This window comes from Phocoena sinus, chromosome 10 (assembly GCF_008692025.1).
Source record: "Phocoena sinus isolate mPhoSin1 chromosome 10, mPhoSin1.pri, whole genome shotgun sequence".
NCBI lineage: Eukaryota > Metazoa > Chordata > Mammalia > Artiodactyla > Phocoenidae > Phocoena > Phocoena sinus.
The window spans coordinates 537,595-555,804 of NC_045772.1; the positions used below are offsets into that span (position 1 = coordinate 537,595).

Below are 18,210 nucleotides of genomic sequence, written 5' to 3' on the forward strand. Positions count from 1 at the left end.
GGAGGCGCGGGCGGGGGCGGTGGGACGGCTGGAGGGGAGGGGGGCACAGGGTGGGGGCGGGGCCCCAGGGTGACGGATAGCCCCGTCTGGCCCGGGCCTGGTCTGGGCCTGCCGGGCCGGCCCACCAGCGGTCCGAGCTGGGCGCCGGGCTTCCCCTCAGGTTCCAGGAAGGGGGTGCTGGCCCAGCCCTGCTGTCCCGCACAGGGTCCGGGTTCCCACATTCTGAGCCTGGGGGTGGCCCTCCTGCAGGCTGGCTGACGTGGGAGGTGATGCCCCGTCCAGTCTCATGCGGGGCAGGCTCCTGTCGGCAGGCGGGGCTCTGTGAGGCGAGAGGCTCTGGGTTGACGTTTATCTGCCCGGCTCGTGGTCCAGGACCCCTGTCCCGCCCTCTCGGTCTGGTTCCTACTGTTCATCTCCTTTGTGCTGGCACAGATCGCTTCTGCCCGCCCCCCACCTTGGCCACCCACACAGGAGAGCTGGAGTGAGCGCAATGTTGTCCCCTCGGGGCACCTGCCCCAGGACCTAGAGCCAGTCTGGCTGAGATGTCCATGCTGGGCTGTGTAATGGAGAGAGGCCTGGGTTCCAGGCCTGGCTGTCTGGGGTGGGGTCTGAGCTTCTCCCACAGCCCCTCCTCTTGGGAGAGGGAAGGCACCTCTACCTGCCCTGCCCGGGGCTGGAGGGAAGGAGCAAGGAGGCAGGTGGAGGGTGTGTCAAAGGAATGCTGATGCCCACGGTGCGCCCTCTGCCCCCTCCGGGCAAGGTGGCATCCCTGGCATCTGCAGGAAGAGGTCTGCTTCTGTGGGACGCTGACTCCCTTCTGTTCCCCAGGGCAGTGGGTCAGTTCACACACCAAGGAGCAGGCCTCTGGAGGAGACTGGTCTGAAATGTCCTGCTGGGCCTTGGCTCAGGGGGCAGGGCTGGGCACAGCAGTCCCGCCGAAGACAGAGACCGGGGGCGGGGTGGGGCTCAGTGGCTGGTGTGCCTTAGCCCCACCTGGACACGTGTGCATGAGGAACTTCTGTGGACTCAGCGCACGGCCAGGCAGCGCGCCCCGCAGGTCTCTGGGAATGTCTCCACTCTGAGCAGAGCCCCTGAGTGTGCATGGGCAGGGGTGGGGAGCCGGTCTGGGCTCCAGCCCTGCTCAGGGATTGCCGGGGGGCCCGTGGCAAACACTGCTGCCTGAGGTGAGTGGGAATTGGACTCCTGGGTGGGCACAGCAGCCCCTACCCCTGCAGGGTCACCTTGGCCCCAGTGCCTGGCTCACCACCACCACAGAGCTGGCTGCCCATGTGGGACCGAGGGGCCAGGGGCTCATCCCACCCTGCAGGACCTGGTCCGCCTGCCTGGGTCCTGTGGGGTCCCTTCCCCAGATGAGTGGAAATGGTGACTGCCAGCCCAAGAGGCAGCTGGCCATATGACCTGGGATGCTGGGCTGGGGAGAGTGTCCTGACCCGGGTGAGGGTGAGTGCTTTCTGGGGACAGGGGGTATGAATTGTACCGTTTTGCCATCTGGGGCCGCGCTGACCCTGGAGAGACTGCCACTCCCAGAGTCAGCCAATTCCTAGAGACAACAAACAGTTTCACAAGCAAACCAGCCACCCACAGCCCCAGATCATCCCTCCTCTACGAGGTGCACTATGTCCTCGGGGCCACCCTCTGCCTGCCCCAATCACCTGGGTAGCCCCTCCGCCCTGAGCCCCCCGAGATTATTCACGCTGGCCGGTCCTGAGCCTGCTCACCCGGCCTCACACCTCTCCCTGCGGAAACCCAGTGAAGGCTCCTGCCCACGTGTCCCCTCTCCCTGCCTCCTGACCAGCCCTGGGGCCCCCTCCTCTTGGGACCTGTGATAAACTGTCTTTGCAGTGGCAGTCGTCTCCTGATCTCTTGGCTTCACCATGCCTGAGTGATGATAAAAACCTACATCTAAAACCCAAGTTGGGGGACTTCCCTGGTGGCGCAGTGGTTCAGAATCCGCCTGCCAGTGCAGGGGACACGGGTTCGAGCCCTGGTCCGGGAAGATCCCACATGCCGCGGAGCAACTAAGCCTGTGCGCCACAACTACTAAGCCTGTGCTCTGTAGATCCCGCAAACCACAACTACTGAGCCCGCGCGCCTAGAGCCCGTGCTCCGCAACAAGAGAAGCCACTGCAACGAGAAGCCCGCGCACCGCAACCAGAGGAAGCCCACACGCAGCCAAAAAGAAATAAATTTATAAAAAACAAAAACAAAAACACCCAAGTTGGGATGCAGCCCTGGATGATGGATCGGCTGCACTCCCGGGAAGCCCAGCCTGCCCAGCTCAAGGCTGCTCCAGGGAGGGGCCTGTGGAGGGGCTTCGAGGAGGCCAGACCAGTCAGGCCTCCACAGGGTGCAGCAGGTGGTCCCACCCCGATCTCGCCTGAGCCCCCTTGTGATTGAGGCCCGCAGCCCACCTGGTCTAGCCCCCAGGGGTTTCTGGCCCAGCTGCCCCAGCTACCTGCCTCCAAGGAGCCTCTCTTCAGACCCTCGGGGTCTCCTGCTGTGGCCTGTGGGGTGTGTGACTCCTTGGTGCACGCCCCGGGGCCAGCCTCATCCCCACCTGCATCCTGGGCCTGGTGAGGAAAGCACCCCCGCGCCTGCGATCCCCATGACATGAACACCTCCAGAGCACATCAGGGGCACCCCTTCCAGGAAGCCCTCCTGAGTCCTGCCAGTTCTTGCTATTCCCCCCAAGTGTACCTGGCAGCCCCTGCCCTCAAGCATCTGATGGGGGGGCCGGCTTCCTGGGAGGGCGCACTCCATCTCCACTGAGTCTGTGAATCACCCCGTGGCCCAGCATGCACGCACGTTAGCTGGAGACCACGGTGTGTCAACCGCACGAGGACTGTGTGTTCTCGTTCAGCTGTGGATGCAGCAGGGCCCCCAGGCGACCTGGAGGGCATCGGGGCGCCTCCCACGGCCCTGCCGCCCCCCCGCCCCCAGCACCTCCACCCCGTGCAGGTTGGGTGGAGGCCCTGGACACAGGAGGCCTCAGCTGGACCACAGGCCTCCGGCAGGATGGACCACTCAGGACTCAGGGGTATCAGAATAATCTTTATTGATATGCTCGGTGCTACCTTGTTAATACTGTCACGTTGTCGCCGTGGCTGAGGTAATAGGGGTGGCCCCGCCCAGCGCCGGCCCTGGGCTCCCACGGAAGCGTCGTGGACCCTCGGGCGGGGCGGGGGGGGGTGCTGATGGCCTTGGAGGGGACGTGGTTATTGCGTTGGATTCCTGCCCTCGCTGGCATGCTGGCGCCCTCGCCCAGCCTCACCCGTGCGCACTCACGCACACACTCGCACGCTTACCGCTAATGCACACACCCACTGGCACGCTGGCGCCCTCGCTCTCTCTTCCGCACGCTCCCACACTCACACACACACAACATCCTTTGTTTTGAATGCGTCTGAAGCCTCCTGGTAATAAATATACTCGCTAGTTACAGTAATCATAGTAAAATACAGGTTTGTCGGGATACGAGGAGAAAGTGCACGTTGACCTTTGGAGGGTGGCCCCTCCCACCGAGGGCTCCCGCTCCCTGCAGGGGGCAGCCCTGAGGTGCCACCACCCCCAGCTCTCTCCTGAGTTGTCCTGCCACTGCCCAGCCCCTCATGGGGCCAAAATCAACTAAAAAAATAAATTCTTCATTTCACAGCCGAGCGCCTGATGCAGGGGGCGGGGGGGGGGGGGCGGTGTGTGGCTCTGGGCCTTTCTGGCCACGGGCTCTACGGGCGGGGGTCACGGCCAGCCCCTGGCCCAGCCAGCGCCCCGACGGTGCCATCTGAGGGGCCGGGTAGGCGAGGTGCTGAGCCCCGTGGCATGCGGACAGGAGGCCAGGGTGCGGGCGGTGCCGGGCGAAGCAGAGGCCGCGTCCACAAGGGCGCCGGGGGCAGTGGCGCACTGCAGTCATGCAGGGGGGCCTGCGACGGCCTGGGCAGCCCTGTCCCCTCAGAACTCCACAGCACTCACTGCTGTCCTTGTCTCCTCAAAGGTGGCAATGAGGATCTGCTGTGGGGGAGGGATGGTGAGGAGGCTGCCCACATCCGGGGTCGCTCGGGGGGCCACGTCCTCCTCCTCCCGTGCCTCATACAGGGTGCTGATATGCAGCAGCGGGCGGGTGGTGTTGCGGCTCAGGACGGCGAGGGGGTCAGGCTTGCCCAGGCTGGCTGGCGACAGAGGGGCCGTGGCGGGGGCGGCGGAGGGCGAGCAGATGTGAAACGGGCCCCCCGAGGGCAGCGCGGCCCGGGCTGGCTCCGTGGGGAGCGGCGCATCTGCAAACAGCCCAGAGCACAGAGCCTCTGCAGGCGCCTCTCCCCACCCGCTGCCCCCCCTCCTCCCGCCTGGCCCGCTCAGGCTCTGAAGCTCCCGCACACAGCGGCCGGCCTGGGGGGGCTCCGGCCGCCCCAGGAGCACAGCGCCCGTTTCCAGAACCTTCTTCAGGTGCCGCGCAACCTTACCGTGTGTCCCCGCCAGCCCTTCATCCCGTGTGCTTCACAGGGCCCTCGAGTGAGGGTCCCGCCTGTCGTCACCCCGGCAGCTGGCTCCCCTGCCCACCCCCTGCTTCCACCCAGCTGGTTCAGTCCTTAACCCCTTTCACACCCCTCCAGCCCTGCCCGTCCCTACCTGTGGTGGGTGCCGCGGTCAGGCCCAGCCCGCACTCCCCTGCCTGGGACAGGAAGCCTCCTTCCTGGCTCCGGGAGGCTGGCAGGGCGGCAGGCATGGCCTCGGCCTTGGACTTCTTGGTGCCCAGGATGTAGGGATGCACGTCCAGGGAGAAGTGGCGGGCATGCTTCTTGTCGGGGGGCGGGCCCGTGTCGCCCCCGCCACCCTTATAATGGTGCGCGGCGCGTGCGCCCGCGTCCAGCAGCGGCGCAATCAGCGTGTCGGTGGCCGTCTTGCGGCGCACGGGCTTGGGCTTCTCGGCCTTGCTGTTCTCCACGCGCATGATGGCCAGAGGCTCCTTGAAGGGCTGGGGCAGCGGGTTGCTGGTGGGGATCCACTTCATCTTCTTGCGGGGCCGCTTGACCACGGGCGGCTCAGCGGCGCCCTCGGGCTCGGCGGGGTTGGCGCTGGGGTCCACGGTCTGCACGCCCTCGTCGCGCACGGTGGGCGTGGCGTCGTGGTTGGACTGCGCAAGCGCGGCCAGCAGCTGCCGCACCACGTTGTCGTACATGAGGTCGCTCTCGTTGGTAATGAAGTCCAGCCGGTTGAGCGACTTGATGTGGTCGCGGTTCTCGTTGCAGAACATGGCCAGGATGTTGATGTCGCAGAACTGCGAGCGGCGCCACTGCCGGCGGGTCTTGATGCCCACCTTGTGCAGCTTGTCGAAGATGAAGTTGCTCTTGCGGAAGATGAAGAGGTGGATGAGGTTGACGAGGATGATGAGGTTCATGGAGCAGAGCAGCACGATGTCCACGCCCGCCACGATGCGCTGCAGCTGCACAGACGGCAGCTTGCAGGTGACACGCACGGCCGGGCCGCCACCCGGGGCCGCGCCCAGCGCGCAGGTGAACTCATTCTGCTTCTGGGTGGCGTAGTAGGTGCACAGGTAGGAGATGGGCGCCACGCTGAGCAGCAGGATGAGCAGGTGCCGCGCCAGGTAGAGTTTGGCCAGGAAGTTGCTGCGGCCGCGGCGCTCCAGGTACTTCTCGAACAGGTTCTGCTCGGGGCTCTTCTCCTTCTCCGCGTTCTCGATGATCTCACGCCGCTCGCGCTCCGTGATGCCGGGCCCCTTGGACTGGATCTGCTTCTCGATCTTGGGCGCGCGGCCCTCGGCGGCCCTGTGGTAGCAGTTGTCGATCTCCTGCAGCAGGAAGTTGAGCTCGGAGGTGAGGCGCGTGGACGCCAGGAACTCCCAGCCCAGCGCGGGCACGTACATGATGGCCGCGAAGGCCAGCAGCGAGTAGGGTAGCAGCTTGTGCTCAAACAGCGACGGCCATAGGCTGGCGTCCACGCCGGGCAGCGCGTCCCGCAGCTCCGTCCAGCAGTAGCCGCGGGCGTACAGCGCCTGGTCGCGGGTGAAGTTGTGCGGCGTGTAGCAGTAAATGGGCTCCTCTGGGGGCAGAGAGGAGAGCGGGCTGGGGGCGAGCCGGGCATCGGACCCCTCCCGCCTGCCCCGCGCTGAGCCCCCTTCCGCACATCTCAGCGTGGTGGCGTGCGTCTCCCCCCGGGTACCCTGCCCCCCACGTACTGCAGTCAGCTGTGGCACAGACAGAGGTGGGTTGGAGGTGGAGGGTACGGCCGTGCCCACCCCGCCCTGGGGGGCCGACCTGCACTTGGAACCTCAGGCCCCCCTCCGAGTGCCATAACGTCCCCATGTGCACACAGGGACGAGTCCTAGAGAGGGCGGCACAGGCCACACCACTCAGCTGGGGCTTCTCTTCCAGTGGCACAGCTGGACCAGCCCCCAGCCTGGCACTGCCACGGGCTCCATCTTGAGAAGGGCAGGTGTCCTGGCCGGGTCCTACCTACCCAGAGCCGGTTATGGTGGCACATCTAAGGAACAGCAAAAGTGGCCCTGCCTGCTCTTGAGAGTTGAGGAGTGTCCCCCCAAGACCCACTGTCCTGGGGAAGGGCAGGCCTGGGGTCCCCGGACACTTGGGTGGGCAGGGGCAGCCACCCCGGGGATCCGACAGGAAGGATTCACCATCCAGCCCACAATGTCACGCAGGAAAAACGGTCGTCACTGAGCTGTCTCCCCCAGGTAAGGACAGGTGCCAACCAACAGCGGAGAACGTGGGACGCTGTCCCCACCCACCCTGCCCTCCAGCCGGGCCTCCCGTTGAATGCTTCTCAGAGGGAAGAGCTTGGCCGGCTCGGAGCCGTGCTCAGGGCAGGCGTCACCGTTCACAGCCCCTGAAGGCGGGGCCGCTCGGCTGTCAGGCCAGGCTCCAGTCCTCGTCACCACAGACTGGGCACGTGTGCCCTCTTGCAAGTGGCAGAGCCCGGGCGCCCGCCCAGAGCGCAGCGTCCCACTGACAGGAGGTCACTGCCCCCAGCCCGACCACAGCTAGCATACATGCCAGCCCGCCCTAGCCTGGACCCTCCCTCGCGCCCCGAAGAACGGCCCCCAGGGCGGGTCTGCCGAGTCTCCCTCCGCTCCAGCTTATGGCCCTCACCCCACGAGGCTTGAGACCAGGAAGCAGCGGGGACCAACGCACCTCTCTGTCTGTCTGTCTGTGCAGGCCCCTCCCAAGGCCTGCCCCACGTTAAGCCCGGCCTTTGAGGTTACTGCTGGTGCCTCGCAGGGGCCGAGGGGGCCAGCTACACATCTGGGCACAGAGACCCCCCAAGTGTCTTCGGTCCCAGCGCACGGAGGTCACCTGGCCTCTTACATACGCAGAGCCCCAGCCATTGCCACCAGCGTGGCAGCCCCGCACCGTCCTGAGGGTTGAGGGGGGCTTGAGGTGGGCCTCAGGGTCACCGGAGTGGGGCCCACAGCTCGTTCCAGGTGGTGTGGTCCAACGGCCACGGCAGCAGGACCTGGGGCTCCACGTGGCAGGCACTGGGGAGTCACGGAGGGCTGGGGGCAGGAGTGACGGGCGGTGAGCTCTGCTCGGCTGTGGTGGCGAGGCCAGGGGCTCCGTGAGGAGGCTGTGCCGTGGGCACACGAGGGACAGGCTTGGCCGAGGATGGGGCTGGGTCAGGAAACGCTGGTACCCACATCCCAAGGCCCCTGACAAGGACACAGGTTTGGGGCCCTAGCGGTGAGTTGGGCTCAGAGAACGTGGAAAAGGCACAGGATCCCCCCTCGTGGTTGAGAAGACAGCATTTTATTCACTTGCTTTTTGTCCTCACAGCCAACTCCAGGCCAAGGAAGGGCAGACGCTCTTCTCTGGGGGAAAAGGACGGCGGGGAGAGGTCCCTGGGACCCCCCCCAGGGCCCTGGTCCAGGCCCCAGGGGAACTGGGAGGGTGCCGCGGCTCTGGGGCACGGAGGGGGCCTGTCCCCTGGCCGTGAGTGCTGCAGGCACAGGGGAGCTGGGTCACCCGTGGATGGAAGCAGGGCCCCCATGGGTCCCCACATCCTCTCACGTCTGCCACGGCCCCCTGGCTGCTGGGAGGGGAGGAGGGATGAGCCCTGGCTCAGGAGAGGCCCAGCTCCAGGGCCTCTCGGGCTCTACACCGGGGTCTCTGTCTTTCCCTGACCTGCAAAGCAGGTCCAACAGCCTAGCAGAGACCGGATGTGTCATGCCGGTGCCTCAGGACACACGTGTGCAGTGACCCTGGCCTGGAAGAGCTGTGGCCACATGTCCTGACTTGAGCTGCATGCAGGGGCCTGGGTGCTGGGCCGGACTCTGGTTGGGGGCGAGGGCGACCGCTGAGCCAAGGGGCCTGGGCACCGGGCGCTCAAACACTGCGGTGCCAGCACGGGTGTCCGACAGGGACCCGCAGACCCAGCCAGCTCGCCCAGGGCACCTTTCCTGAGGATGGCACTGTGTGGACTCCGGACCCGAGCGCCCCTGGCTATGCCCCGAGAGGACACCGGGGCCAGGGCCCTCGCAGCCCCGGGTGCTCCCAGAGACCCCGTCGCGGAGCGCGCGGGGCCGACTGCGCTGCCGTGGAGAACATCGAGCCAGAGCAGCAGCCAGGGCTTGCGAGGCCGCTTCGGGGAAGGAGCCGCGTGTGCGATTCTGAATTCGCTTGCAATCCCGGGGCTGCTCCCGGTCCCCAGGCCAAGCCCAGCCCTCGACAGCGTCCCCTCCCAGCGCGAGCGCCCCCAGTTCCCTTGGAGACCCTGCCTGACTGAGGGTAGAAGAGGCACACCCGTTACAGGCATCTCGGAGATGTCGAGGGTTTGGTCCCAGACGCCCGCGATAAAGCAAGGATCTACAACGAAGCAGGTCACACGAATTCTTTTCTCCCCCAGCGCGTATGAAAGCACTGTTTATACTCCACTGTGGTCTATGTCTACACGCTACGCGTATGTCTAAAACCACGTGCGTACCTTGATTAAAACACTTTATTGCTAAAAAATGCTATCCACCGTCCGAGCCTTCAGCGAGTCGTAATCGTTTCGCAATAGTAATATCAAAGATCACTGCTCACAGGTCACCGTAACAAATGTATTAATAAGGAAAAAGTTTGAAATATTGTGAGAATTACCAAATTATGGCACAGAGACACGAACTGAGCAAATTGCTGTTGGAAAAAATGGCACCAGGAGACCTGCTCGTCGCAGGTTGTCACAAACCTTCAAATCGTGAGAAACGCAGTATCTGCGAAGCACGATGAAACGAGGTCTGCCTGCGTTTGGCTATTTTAGGAAAAAGCAGCTGTTGGTCCCCCCCTTCCCAGGGCCCACATAACATCTGGAGAAGCCGGTAGCCCTTCAACGCCCCGCTCCCCCGCCATCCTCCTCTGTTGGCCGCGCGCCTGGCTGACCCTCCATCCACCACCGAACGGGTCTGCACAGCGCGGGTGTCTGTGGAGCCACCGGGGCCTTCCCGCCACCTGCCACCCTCCAGCCCGGGGATGCGCACAGGCCCCGGCGTCCAGGAAGGTCCCCGCCGGGCCCATCTCCTCACCATGAGCCCAACGGCCAGCATGTGCTTGCTTGCCCACGTGTCACCAACAGGCAGACACGTCGGACCCCCGCCCCCTGCGCCAGGGCACCAGGTGAGGATCTGGGGCGCTGGGTGGGCTGGTGGGGGTGAGCGCCGGGTCCCCTCGAGCTGAGCCGGGCTCCGATGGATGGGACGTGGATCCTTCCAGCAGTGGCAGGACATACTCTGGGCTCGGAACCTGAAGATGGATGGTGACCCCAGTGCTGAGAGGACGGGTCGGGTGTGCTCCTGCCTGGGGGCGGGGGGATGCAGCTGGAGGGGCCTCCAGCGCCCTTGAGGGTCAGAGCTTCTGACCTTGCTTCCTCTTGCCCCCCTTTGGTCCACTGCAGTGGTCCCCTACTGTCCTCAGATCTGGAGAAGGGACCCGGGGACGATTCTGAGCTCTGTGAGGAGCGCCAGGCAGACGGACCCTGATCCAGGAGAGCAGGAGAGGCAGCCGCCACTGCCCCGAACCGCGGTGGGAGCAAGGGGACTCCGCGGCCTCAGTCACTCAGCAGCGGGAGAGCTTGTGAAGCCACCGCCACCCCCCATTTGCTCTGTGACCTGGAACAGGATTACCATGGGGCAAACCTGGGCCCCGCGCGCCAGACGTGCTCCACCGAGTGGATTTTTGGGTCGCGGGGTTGCTGGGCCGCAGGACCGGCACCCGCCTGCCCTGGCTCAGAAGGCCTGCCTCACCCTCGCTAGGGAGGCACCGGGCCCCTCCCGACCAGCATCGGGCCCAGGAGTGTCCCCAGACACACGCAGGTGGGTGTGAAAGGGCAGGCGGCAAGGGAGGCCAAGGGCACCGCCAGGAGCAGAGATGAAGGACACACTCGGGGAGACCCAGCAGCCCAGCCTGGCTGGATGCAGAGGTGCTGAGGCCCCCCCACGTGGGGGGAGCTGGTTCACAGCAGGATATCAAGGTGGGGGCCCTGTCCACAGGAGGTCGCCTGACGGCGACTGAGTCCTCAGCCTGCCCCACCATGTGCATCTGGAGTGGGTAGGATTGTTCCCCCAAAAGATGTTCTAGCCCCAAGCCCTGGTCCCTGTGAATGTGACCTTGTTTGGAAAGAGTCTTTGCAGATGTGATCAAGTTGAGATGAGTCACGCTGGATCAAGGGGGCCCCAATCCAATGACTGGTGTCCTCATAAGAGGAGGGAAATTTGGACAGACACCCAGGAGGAGGTGTGAAAATGCAGGCAGAGATCAGGTGATGCGGCCACAATGAAGCCAAGGAAGGCGCAGGACTGTGGAGCCTCCAGAACTGGAAAGGCAAGGAGGGACTCTCCCTGGGGCTTCGGGAGCATGGCCTGCCCACACCTGGATTTTGGGCTTTGGGCCTCTGCACTGTGAGACGATAAGGCTCTAGCATTTGGAGTCACAAGCTTGTGCTAATGTGTCAAGGCTGCCCCAGGAGACACCTGTGCACAGCCTGACTTCCCCCCCAGGCTCCTGGGGAGCGTGCTGACGCCGGGAGTGCCCCCCCCGGGGTGGGATGAGGCAGTCTGGACAACGTCCACCCTCATGCCACAGGGACCCCTAACGGGTGAGTCCTTTGTGCAAGGAAGCCTGTCCCACGTCCCTCAGGGGAGAGGCGCCCTCCGTGCCACGGGCCGATGGGCCTGCGAAGGGGCCTCCCTGGACATCTGGGCCCTGAGACCGCTTGCCAGCCAGACCCTGCGTGGGGGGCCGTTTCCCGTCTCCAGCCGCCCACCCACCTGCCGCGTGTGGAACCCTTGGGCCCCCGGGAGCCCACTCCTCCTTCCTTGCCTCAACTGGGGTCACCTCTCCTTAGGAGGCCCTCAGGTGCTCCCCAAATGCACTGAATAATCAGGACCACGTCTGTTGACGGCACCTTCAACCTCTCATCCCGTCCACGCTGCCGTGGTCACTGCCCTTGTCCGATTTCTTCTTCTACCTGCATCCAGCCTCACAGGCGCTGGGCCTGCTGCTGAGGCCAGGAGGGTCCACTGCCCACCAATGCCTGCTGCTCCTCCAGGCCCTGCCTGCCCTGGGGAGCCTCTGCCCAAGACCTGCCCAGGCTCCAGTGCCCCCCCCCACACCAGCCGACCAGAATCTGCCCACTTCTCAGGGTCTTCATCCCACCACCTGCCCCAGAACCCTGCCCAGAGGCCGTGCTTTGGTGTCCACTGTCCCATCACCTGTAACTTCCTTTCTTGGTCCCCACCTGGCCACTCCTCCTTCCCTCAGACCCTGCCCACTCCCCCTTCTGGTCGCCCCTCTTCCACACCAGACCCCACATCTCCTTGATGCCTGGAACCGCCGGGTCCGCCAGGTGTGAGCCCACGGAAGGTAAATTCAATACATCGGAAGAGAGGGGTCAGGGAGGCAGCCCCAGCGACCGGCGATACATGCAAGGGTGGGGGAGTGTTGAGGGTCTGCGGGGAGACCCCGGGGCACCGCCCACACGGCCGGCCCCAGTGGGGAGGCCCGCGGTGGCGGCTGGCGCAGCGAGGGTGGCCCGGGAGGGCACGCGCCCCTCCCGCCGCGCGCCTCCGGCCTCACCTGCGAAGTTCTTGGTGAAGACCAGGGTGACCAGCAGGATGGGGACCAGCACGGTGCCGATGGTGACCACGCGATCGAACGGCAGCTCCAGCTTGAGCTGCAGCAGCAGCGCGGCCAGGGCGCCCGCCTTGTCGTCCTGCGCGCCGGGCAGGATCAGCTCGCGCAGCTTCTCGCCGGCCAGCAGCGCCGTCGCCATGTCCGCGGACGGCTCCAGGAGGTGTGCATGGGGGGGCGCGGGGGACCCGGGGCGCGGGGCCCGCGGTGGGGGGCGGGGGGCGCTCCGCCGCCTCCCCCCGGTCAGGGGTCGGGCCGCCCGGGCCGGCGCGGGCTGCGGGGGGCGCAGGGGCCGCCGCCCCGCCTCGGCTGCAGCCCCGGACGCGGCCCCCGGCGCTTCTTTCCGGCGGGGGCGGCGCGGGAACCCCGCCCCGAGCGGCGGGCGGCGGCTGCGGTCCCGCCGCGGGAGGGGGGCTGTTTACCTGCGGCGTCGCGCGGCGTGGCTCCGCCCCCCCCGCCCCCCCCCCCCCCACCCCCGCACGCAGATGCGGCGCCGGTGATGACTTGGCAAAAAATATTTAAATAAAATGAATGAACAATGGTTCTTCCTCTTCCTCAGGGCAGGGAGGAGAGGGAGGCCGAGTGGGGGGGCTCCCCTCGCCCGAGGGTCGGCGGTGGCTGCACGCGGCGGAGATGCGGTGGGGCCGGCCGCGTCCTGGGCTCCCGTCTTCCAGCCCCGCGTCCGGGAGCCGCCCCGCGGAGAGGGGTTCCTCCCTCGTCCGCCTCCCGCACCCGCTCTCTGCTCTCTACCGAAGCCTGGCCGCCACCGTGGGCGCTGAGGCTCCCACCCACCCGGGCTGCTGCGGACGCAGACGGGGGACTGCCGCCCCCCACGCAGGGCAGCCGGCCGGCGGACGCTGCGGGGCGTCTCCTCACGGCCTGTGCACTGCAGCCGTCGCCCCGGTGCCCTCCCTCCCACCCCGCGTCACCTCCACGCGGTCCCGCGGCCTCTCTAGCCCTGCACCTCCTCCCCATCACCCCATCCGTTTGCCTTGGGCAATGGCATTCTCCCGGTCGGCCTGTGCCCACATCTTCCTGACCTTTACCCCCTCCGCTCCGACACCCCCGTGCCCACCTTCAGGCACCACCCCTCTCGCACCCTCCTGGGTTCGGTCTCTGGCGCAGAGCCCAGCTGCCACCTTCATGCAGACTGCCTGCAAGACTCGCTGTATCACCTCTTTTTCTTTCATAAAAGGTCCCCATCCCACTGTAATAGGATCTACACGTGCTCTTTGTAAAATATTTAGTATAGCTGGAGTTTCAACTTCACTCAGTAATTCAATCCGGGGTTTCCCTGGTGGCGCACGTGCTGAGAGTCCGCCTGCCGATGCAGGGGACACGGGTTCGTGCCCCGGTCCAGGATGATCTATTTAGGCTGCGCCGGGTCTTAGTTGCAGCATGCACGCGGAATCCAGTTCCCTCACCAGGAATGGAACCCGGGCTTCCTGCATTGGGAGAGCGGACTCTTAGCCACTGGACCGCCAGGGAAGTCCGGGGGTCGCTGTGCTTTTGAAGACTCACCAGCGTTTCTGAGCGACGCCCACCCGTTCTACCTGTGTACTGCTCACTGAGGGAGTCGGGCTGCTTCCATTCCCAACAACCCGGACACCTCCAGTCAGGGGCTGGCCTCTCCCCTGCAGCAGCACGTTTCCGTGATCCCACATGCTGTTGGAGGTCCCCCACATTCTCCTTTTCCCTTATTTAATGACTTAGGTATTCATGGCCTTTCCTTTTCCGAATACATTTTGGAGGATGGGGAAGGTGGAAGTCTGCGCTGCCTTAGGCTGTTCCATGCATGGACAGGGCGCATCCCTCCGTTTACTTACACCTTCTGTGCCTCCTGTAACAGAATCATTATTTCTCTGTAACGTCTTGTTGGTTCTTCAGGCTACTTCCAAGACACCCTGTAGTAGTTCCGCTGTAAACAGCCGCCACTTTCTGAGGTGTATTTCAGTTGGTTAGTCTGGTTAGGAGAAAAACCGCTGGTCTCCACGTGCTCTCAGAATTGGCAAGTGGCTATGGCAGGTGGCAGAGTTGCCACTGGAGCACAGCGGGTGCGCGGCGGATGCTGGCAGGACGAGCGCACGGGACCCAAAGGACAGAGGGCGCAGCTGGAGCTGGCGGCCCTGCACCCCTACCCCATTACGGCAGCCCCTCTGACGCTGTCCTCATCTCAGAGAGGGGCCTGGGTGGGGAGGTGACACCTGGACAGGGGTTCTGATCTGGCAGAGGCTCCGAGCTCCACCCTCCCTGCCGCTTGGGCAGGGGTGGACAGCAGGGGCTGCTCCGGTCCTCACCCCCGGCCAGCCCAGACTGGGAGGCTACTCTCCCCAAATCCTGTCTCTGGGGCAGGATGGCATTAGGGGAGCAGCCTGCCCTTTCTCGTGCTGATCCATTGACATGTGGCTTTTGACACATGGAAGGGCTTTGGAAGCTTGAGGGACATTACTACAGTAAAACCTTCATTCTCATCTCTATTTAGGTGACGATTTATCAGCTCGCATATCAATGAAGACGAAAAATAGGAAGAAAGCCTAACGCTCGAACCATGTCTTATCACTTGGGCGAACCCCAAGTAATGTTCGCCCTTGAAGACGGGCGGCTCAACTGACGCATTTCCAATTCTACTTTCACGTTCAGTTACGAAAATTTGCAATGTCTGTGCATCATGTTGATTGAGTACGTACCTAACGATTCTGAGAACACAGAGGAAGTTCTTGTTCCCAGGTCTGGCCTCAGGGTCTCACAGATTAGGACAAACGACCCTCTCGATGTACTGCAGGTATTTTGTCTGGGAGCAGCCGAGGGTGCTGGATAGGACAGGCCATGGCACAACACGGCGGAGGGTCATCTCACCCCACACTTGGACAGCAGGTGGGCTGGGAGCTCTGCCCCACCGGCCCCCTCACTCTGGAGACTGGAGCCACCGCCCTGGGGTGCCCAGACACCTGGTGGAGGAAGTGGAGCTGGTGAGCTGGTCCACTCGAGTCCTGTGGCACTTCTGTTGGCCCTTTGTTGGCCAGAGCTCTCAGCTGGCTGGCCCCGCGAGGCTGGGTGGGGAGGCGGGTCACAGCCCACCGTGTGCCCGGGAGAACAGACCCTCTGCGACGCCATAACTTTCAACCCAGCACATTCTGCACTGGGGTGCAGTTCTGCGGGAAGGAGGAATAACATGACGCTTACAGCTGTGAAAGGACAGCTTGCTGGGGTCCTTTTCCAGTGGACGAGGGCGAGCGTCAAATTGCAATGGCATTTTGAATCTGCCGGAGATGCTGAAAAGGCTGCTGGAACTGTTCTACTTTAAAATGGCAACAGTTACAACACGCTGGGCATGAGCAACTTTAAAAGATGAAGAAGCAGCTTGGGTAACTTACAAACGGGCGGGACACACAATTTCCAAGTTTCACTTAGGGGATCTCTGTGCAGCCACACCTGCCCACGGTGCTTTTTTTTTTTTTTTTTTGGCTGTGTGGGGTCTTCGTTGCTGCACGCAGGCTTTCTCTAGTTGCGACGAGCGGGGGCTACTCTTTGTTGCAGTGCGTGGGCTTCTCATTGAGGTGGCTTCTCTTGTTGTGGAGCACGGGCTCTAGGCACGCAGGCTTCAGGAGTCGTGGCACACGGGCTCAGGAGTTGTGGCTCACGGGCTCCAGAGCACAGGCTCTGTAGGTGTGGCACACGGGCTTAGTTGCTCCACGGCTTGTGGTATCTTCCCGGACCAGGGCTCAAACCCATGTCCCCTGCATTGGCAGGCAGATTCTTAACCACTGCGCCACCAGGCAAGTCCCCTGTGGCGCCTCTTACCTCTGCTTCACGAGGTGTCCATGCTGGTCTAGGTGGCTCGGCCTCCCACAGACTGACCCTTGGAGGGCAGGCACCATGCGCTTCTGCCCACAGGCAGCAGACGTCCCTGCTTGGGCACCGGCCCCCATCCCCATCCAAAGGTCACATGGGGGCTCCTGCCTGTTCTGGCCCAGCCAGGCTGCGCAGTGCCCTCCTGCCCTTGGCACACAGGTGTGCCCCGAGTACTGCCGCCCCAGAGACACCTCTGGGTCCCTGCTGAGGTGTCCCCGGCCCGCCCAGCCCCTTACTGCCTGCAGCCCCTGCCGCTCCTGCCCTGGCACGTGGGGGTGACCAAATCCCGCTACCCGCCACGGAGGATGGAGGGTGGGACCCAGCCACGTGTGCTCAGCCAACACTGGTTCTCCCCCCACCCCCGGAATTTCTAGGTCTCCACTGTCACCGGTTGGTGTCAGAGGCCCGGCTCCCAAGACCCTGCTCTGGAGAGGGTGGCACGGCAAAGCAAGGTGTGCTGGACTGGGACTCGGCCACGGAGAAGACCAAGGGGGGCAGAGCCAGGTGGCAAGTGGGCAGGAGGTGCAGACCAAGGGGGTTCAGTGGGACTGACTTCCACTCAGACTCTGCCAGGTGGGGCTCGAGGCTGCTCAGAGTGACCTGGCAACCGTCCTGGCAGCCCATGCATGCGGTCAAGGCCAAAACCTTCTCATGTCCTGACGAGCTACTGGCTCTGTTTCTGAACCCAGACATTCCCCCACCAACTGACCCACAGCAGCCATTTGTGGTGTGTCCGCAGTTAGGAGAGCCCAACCCCAGGCCCGGGGGCCCCTGTGGGCTCCGGGCTGAGCCACTGGAGCCTCAACTTCCCCACCTGTGAGCCAAGAGACGGCATTTCCAGTGCTCACAGCTGCCGACAAAGGGACAAGGCCCTGAGGAGCAGGGGCGGGGGCAGCCCGTCACGGGGGGTGCTAGGGTCCTGGGATGGCCTTGGGAACCCTGGTGCAGACACTGTCTGCCCTGTCCCTCCCGCCACGCCCTCCACCTCTGCAGCACCCACGGGAAGGTCTCTGTGGCCCTGCCTGTGGCCTCCAAAGGCTCGGATACAGGCCCCGCCCAGCTGCATCAGGATGCAGGGCGGGGAGGATGCTGACCCCCACCCCTGCCCTGCCGGCCCAGCCCTGGGCAAAGAGCCCCGGAGCCCCCAGGCTTCACACAGCTGGCGTGTGAACTGAACGTGGCTCAAGGGCCTGGAGGCCATGTGAAAGCCTGACCGCCAACCCCAATATTGGATGCGGAGGCCACACAAGTGTCCCACTCAAGCATTTATTTCGGTGACAGCTGCAGAGACTGCCCAGGGGTGGGCACAGGCTGCGTGCAGAGCTGACAGCAGCGAGAGCAGACGTCAGACCAGGGGCCCCAGGCCCGTGGCCACGGCTGGAAACTAGGCAGGCTGCAGCCCAGATGGCGTCCCTCGGGGTGTGGAATGTGGCCTCCGGCCACTGCTTCTCAGCAGGGGCTCTGCTGGGCAGAGAGGGGCAGCCGCACACCCGGCCATGGCAGCAGACTTGGAAATGCGGGGTCCAGTGAGTGGGGTCCCCATGACAGCTCAGGCTCACACTCAGGGACCACCGCGGCGGGGGGGGGCTGGCGGCCCCCTCTTCCCGGGGTGGTCTTACGAGGGGCACTGAAGTTTGCTCATTAAGCTGTGAAAGGAAGGAAGCGCTGACCCCAAATGTCATCCCAGGACCGGGTGGAGGGTGGCTGCAGCCCAGAGGCAGGACCCGCAGGGGCAGGAGACGGGCAGCGCTCACTCCTGCAGGGGCTGCAGCTCGGGCGGCAGGTTGCATCCCGTGTAAACCCCATTCGTGATGCTGTACTCCAGCAAAGCCCCAAAACACGGATCCTGATGACACACAAAGGGGCGGGGCTCGTACCTGACAGCCATCCCGCTGCCCCCCTGGGCCCCTCTCCCTGAGCCCTGGGCCCCAGCTCACCCTGACAAGAACATGAGGATTTCCCACCACAATCAGCAAGGCTTTGGGTCTGGTGATTGCCACATTAAATCTTTTTGAGTCGGCCAAGAATCCCAAAAAATATCTATCATCTTCAAATATGTCTTCATTTGATCGCACCTAAGAAACCCAGAGATGGATAAAAATAGTGTTTAAAATTTTTCGGTGTGGAAAGAAACTCAATATATAAAAAGCATTTAAAAACGTTCAACGTCAGTATGACTCCATCTGTGGTCACAGAAGAGAAAGGCAGTGGG

The 18,210-nt window shown here is 64.1% G+C and overlaps 2 protein-coding genes across 2 annotated transcripts in view; both read right to left on the bottom strand.

The window, feature by feature from the left end:
• Window positions 1–3,835: 3,835 nt before the first annotated feature.
• On the bottom strand, window positions 3,836–12,311 carry PANX2 (pannexin 2). Its single transcript, XM_032644540.1, has 3 exons — window positions 12,093–12,311; window positions 4,642–6,072; window positions 3,836–4,289 (listed from the first exon to the last, which is right to left on the bottom strand). Exons 1-3 carry the CDS (start codon window positions 12,286–12,288, stop codon window positions 3,967–3,969), a joined length of 1,950 nt encoding a protein of 649 aa, XP_032500431.1. The 5' UTR covers window positions 12,289–12,311; the 3' UTR covers window positions 3,836–3,966.
• Window positions 12,312–17,250: 4,939 nt separating this feature from the next.
• The window catches only part of MOV10L1 (Mov10 like RISC complex RNA helicase 1), a 44,633-nt gene continuing 43,673 nt past the window's right edge, over window positions 17,251–18,210 (bottom strand). Inside the window, exons 25-26 of the mRNA XM_032644147.1 lie at window positions 17,936–18,073; window positions 17,251–17,844 (exon numbers count right to left, since the gene is read on the bottom strand). Of these exons, the coding sequence (XP_032500038.1) occupies window positions 17,749–17,844; window positions 17,936–18,073 (234 nt within the window). The 3' untranslated portion in view covers window positions 17,251–17,748. The remainder of the gene's footprint in view (window positions 17,845–17,935; window positions 18,074–18,210) is intronic.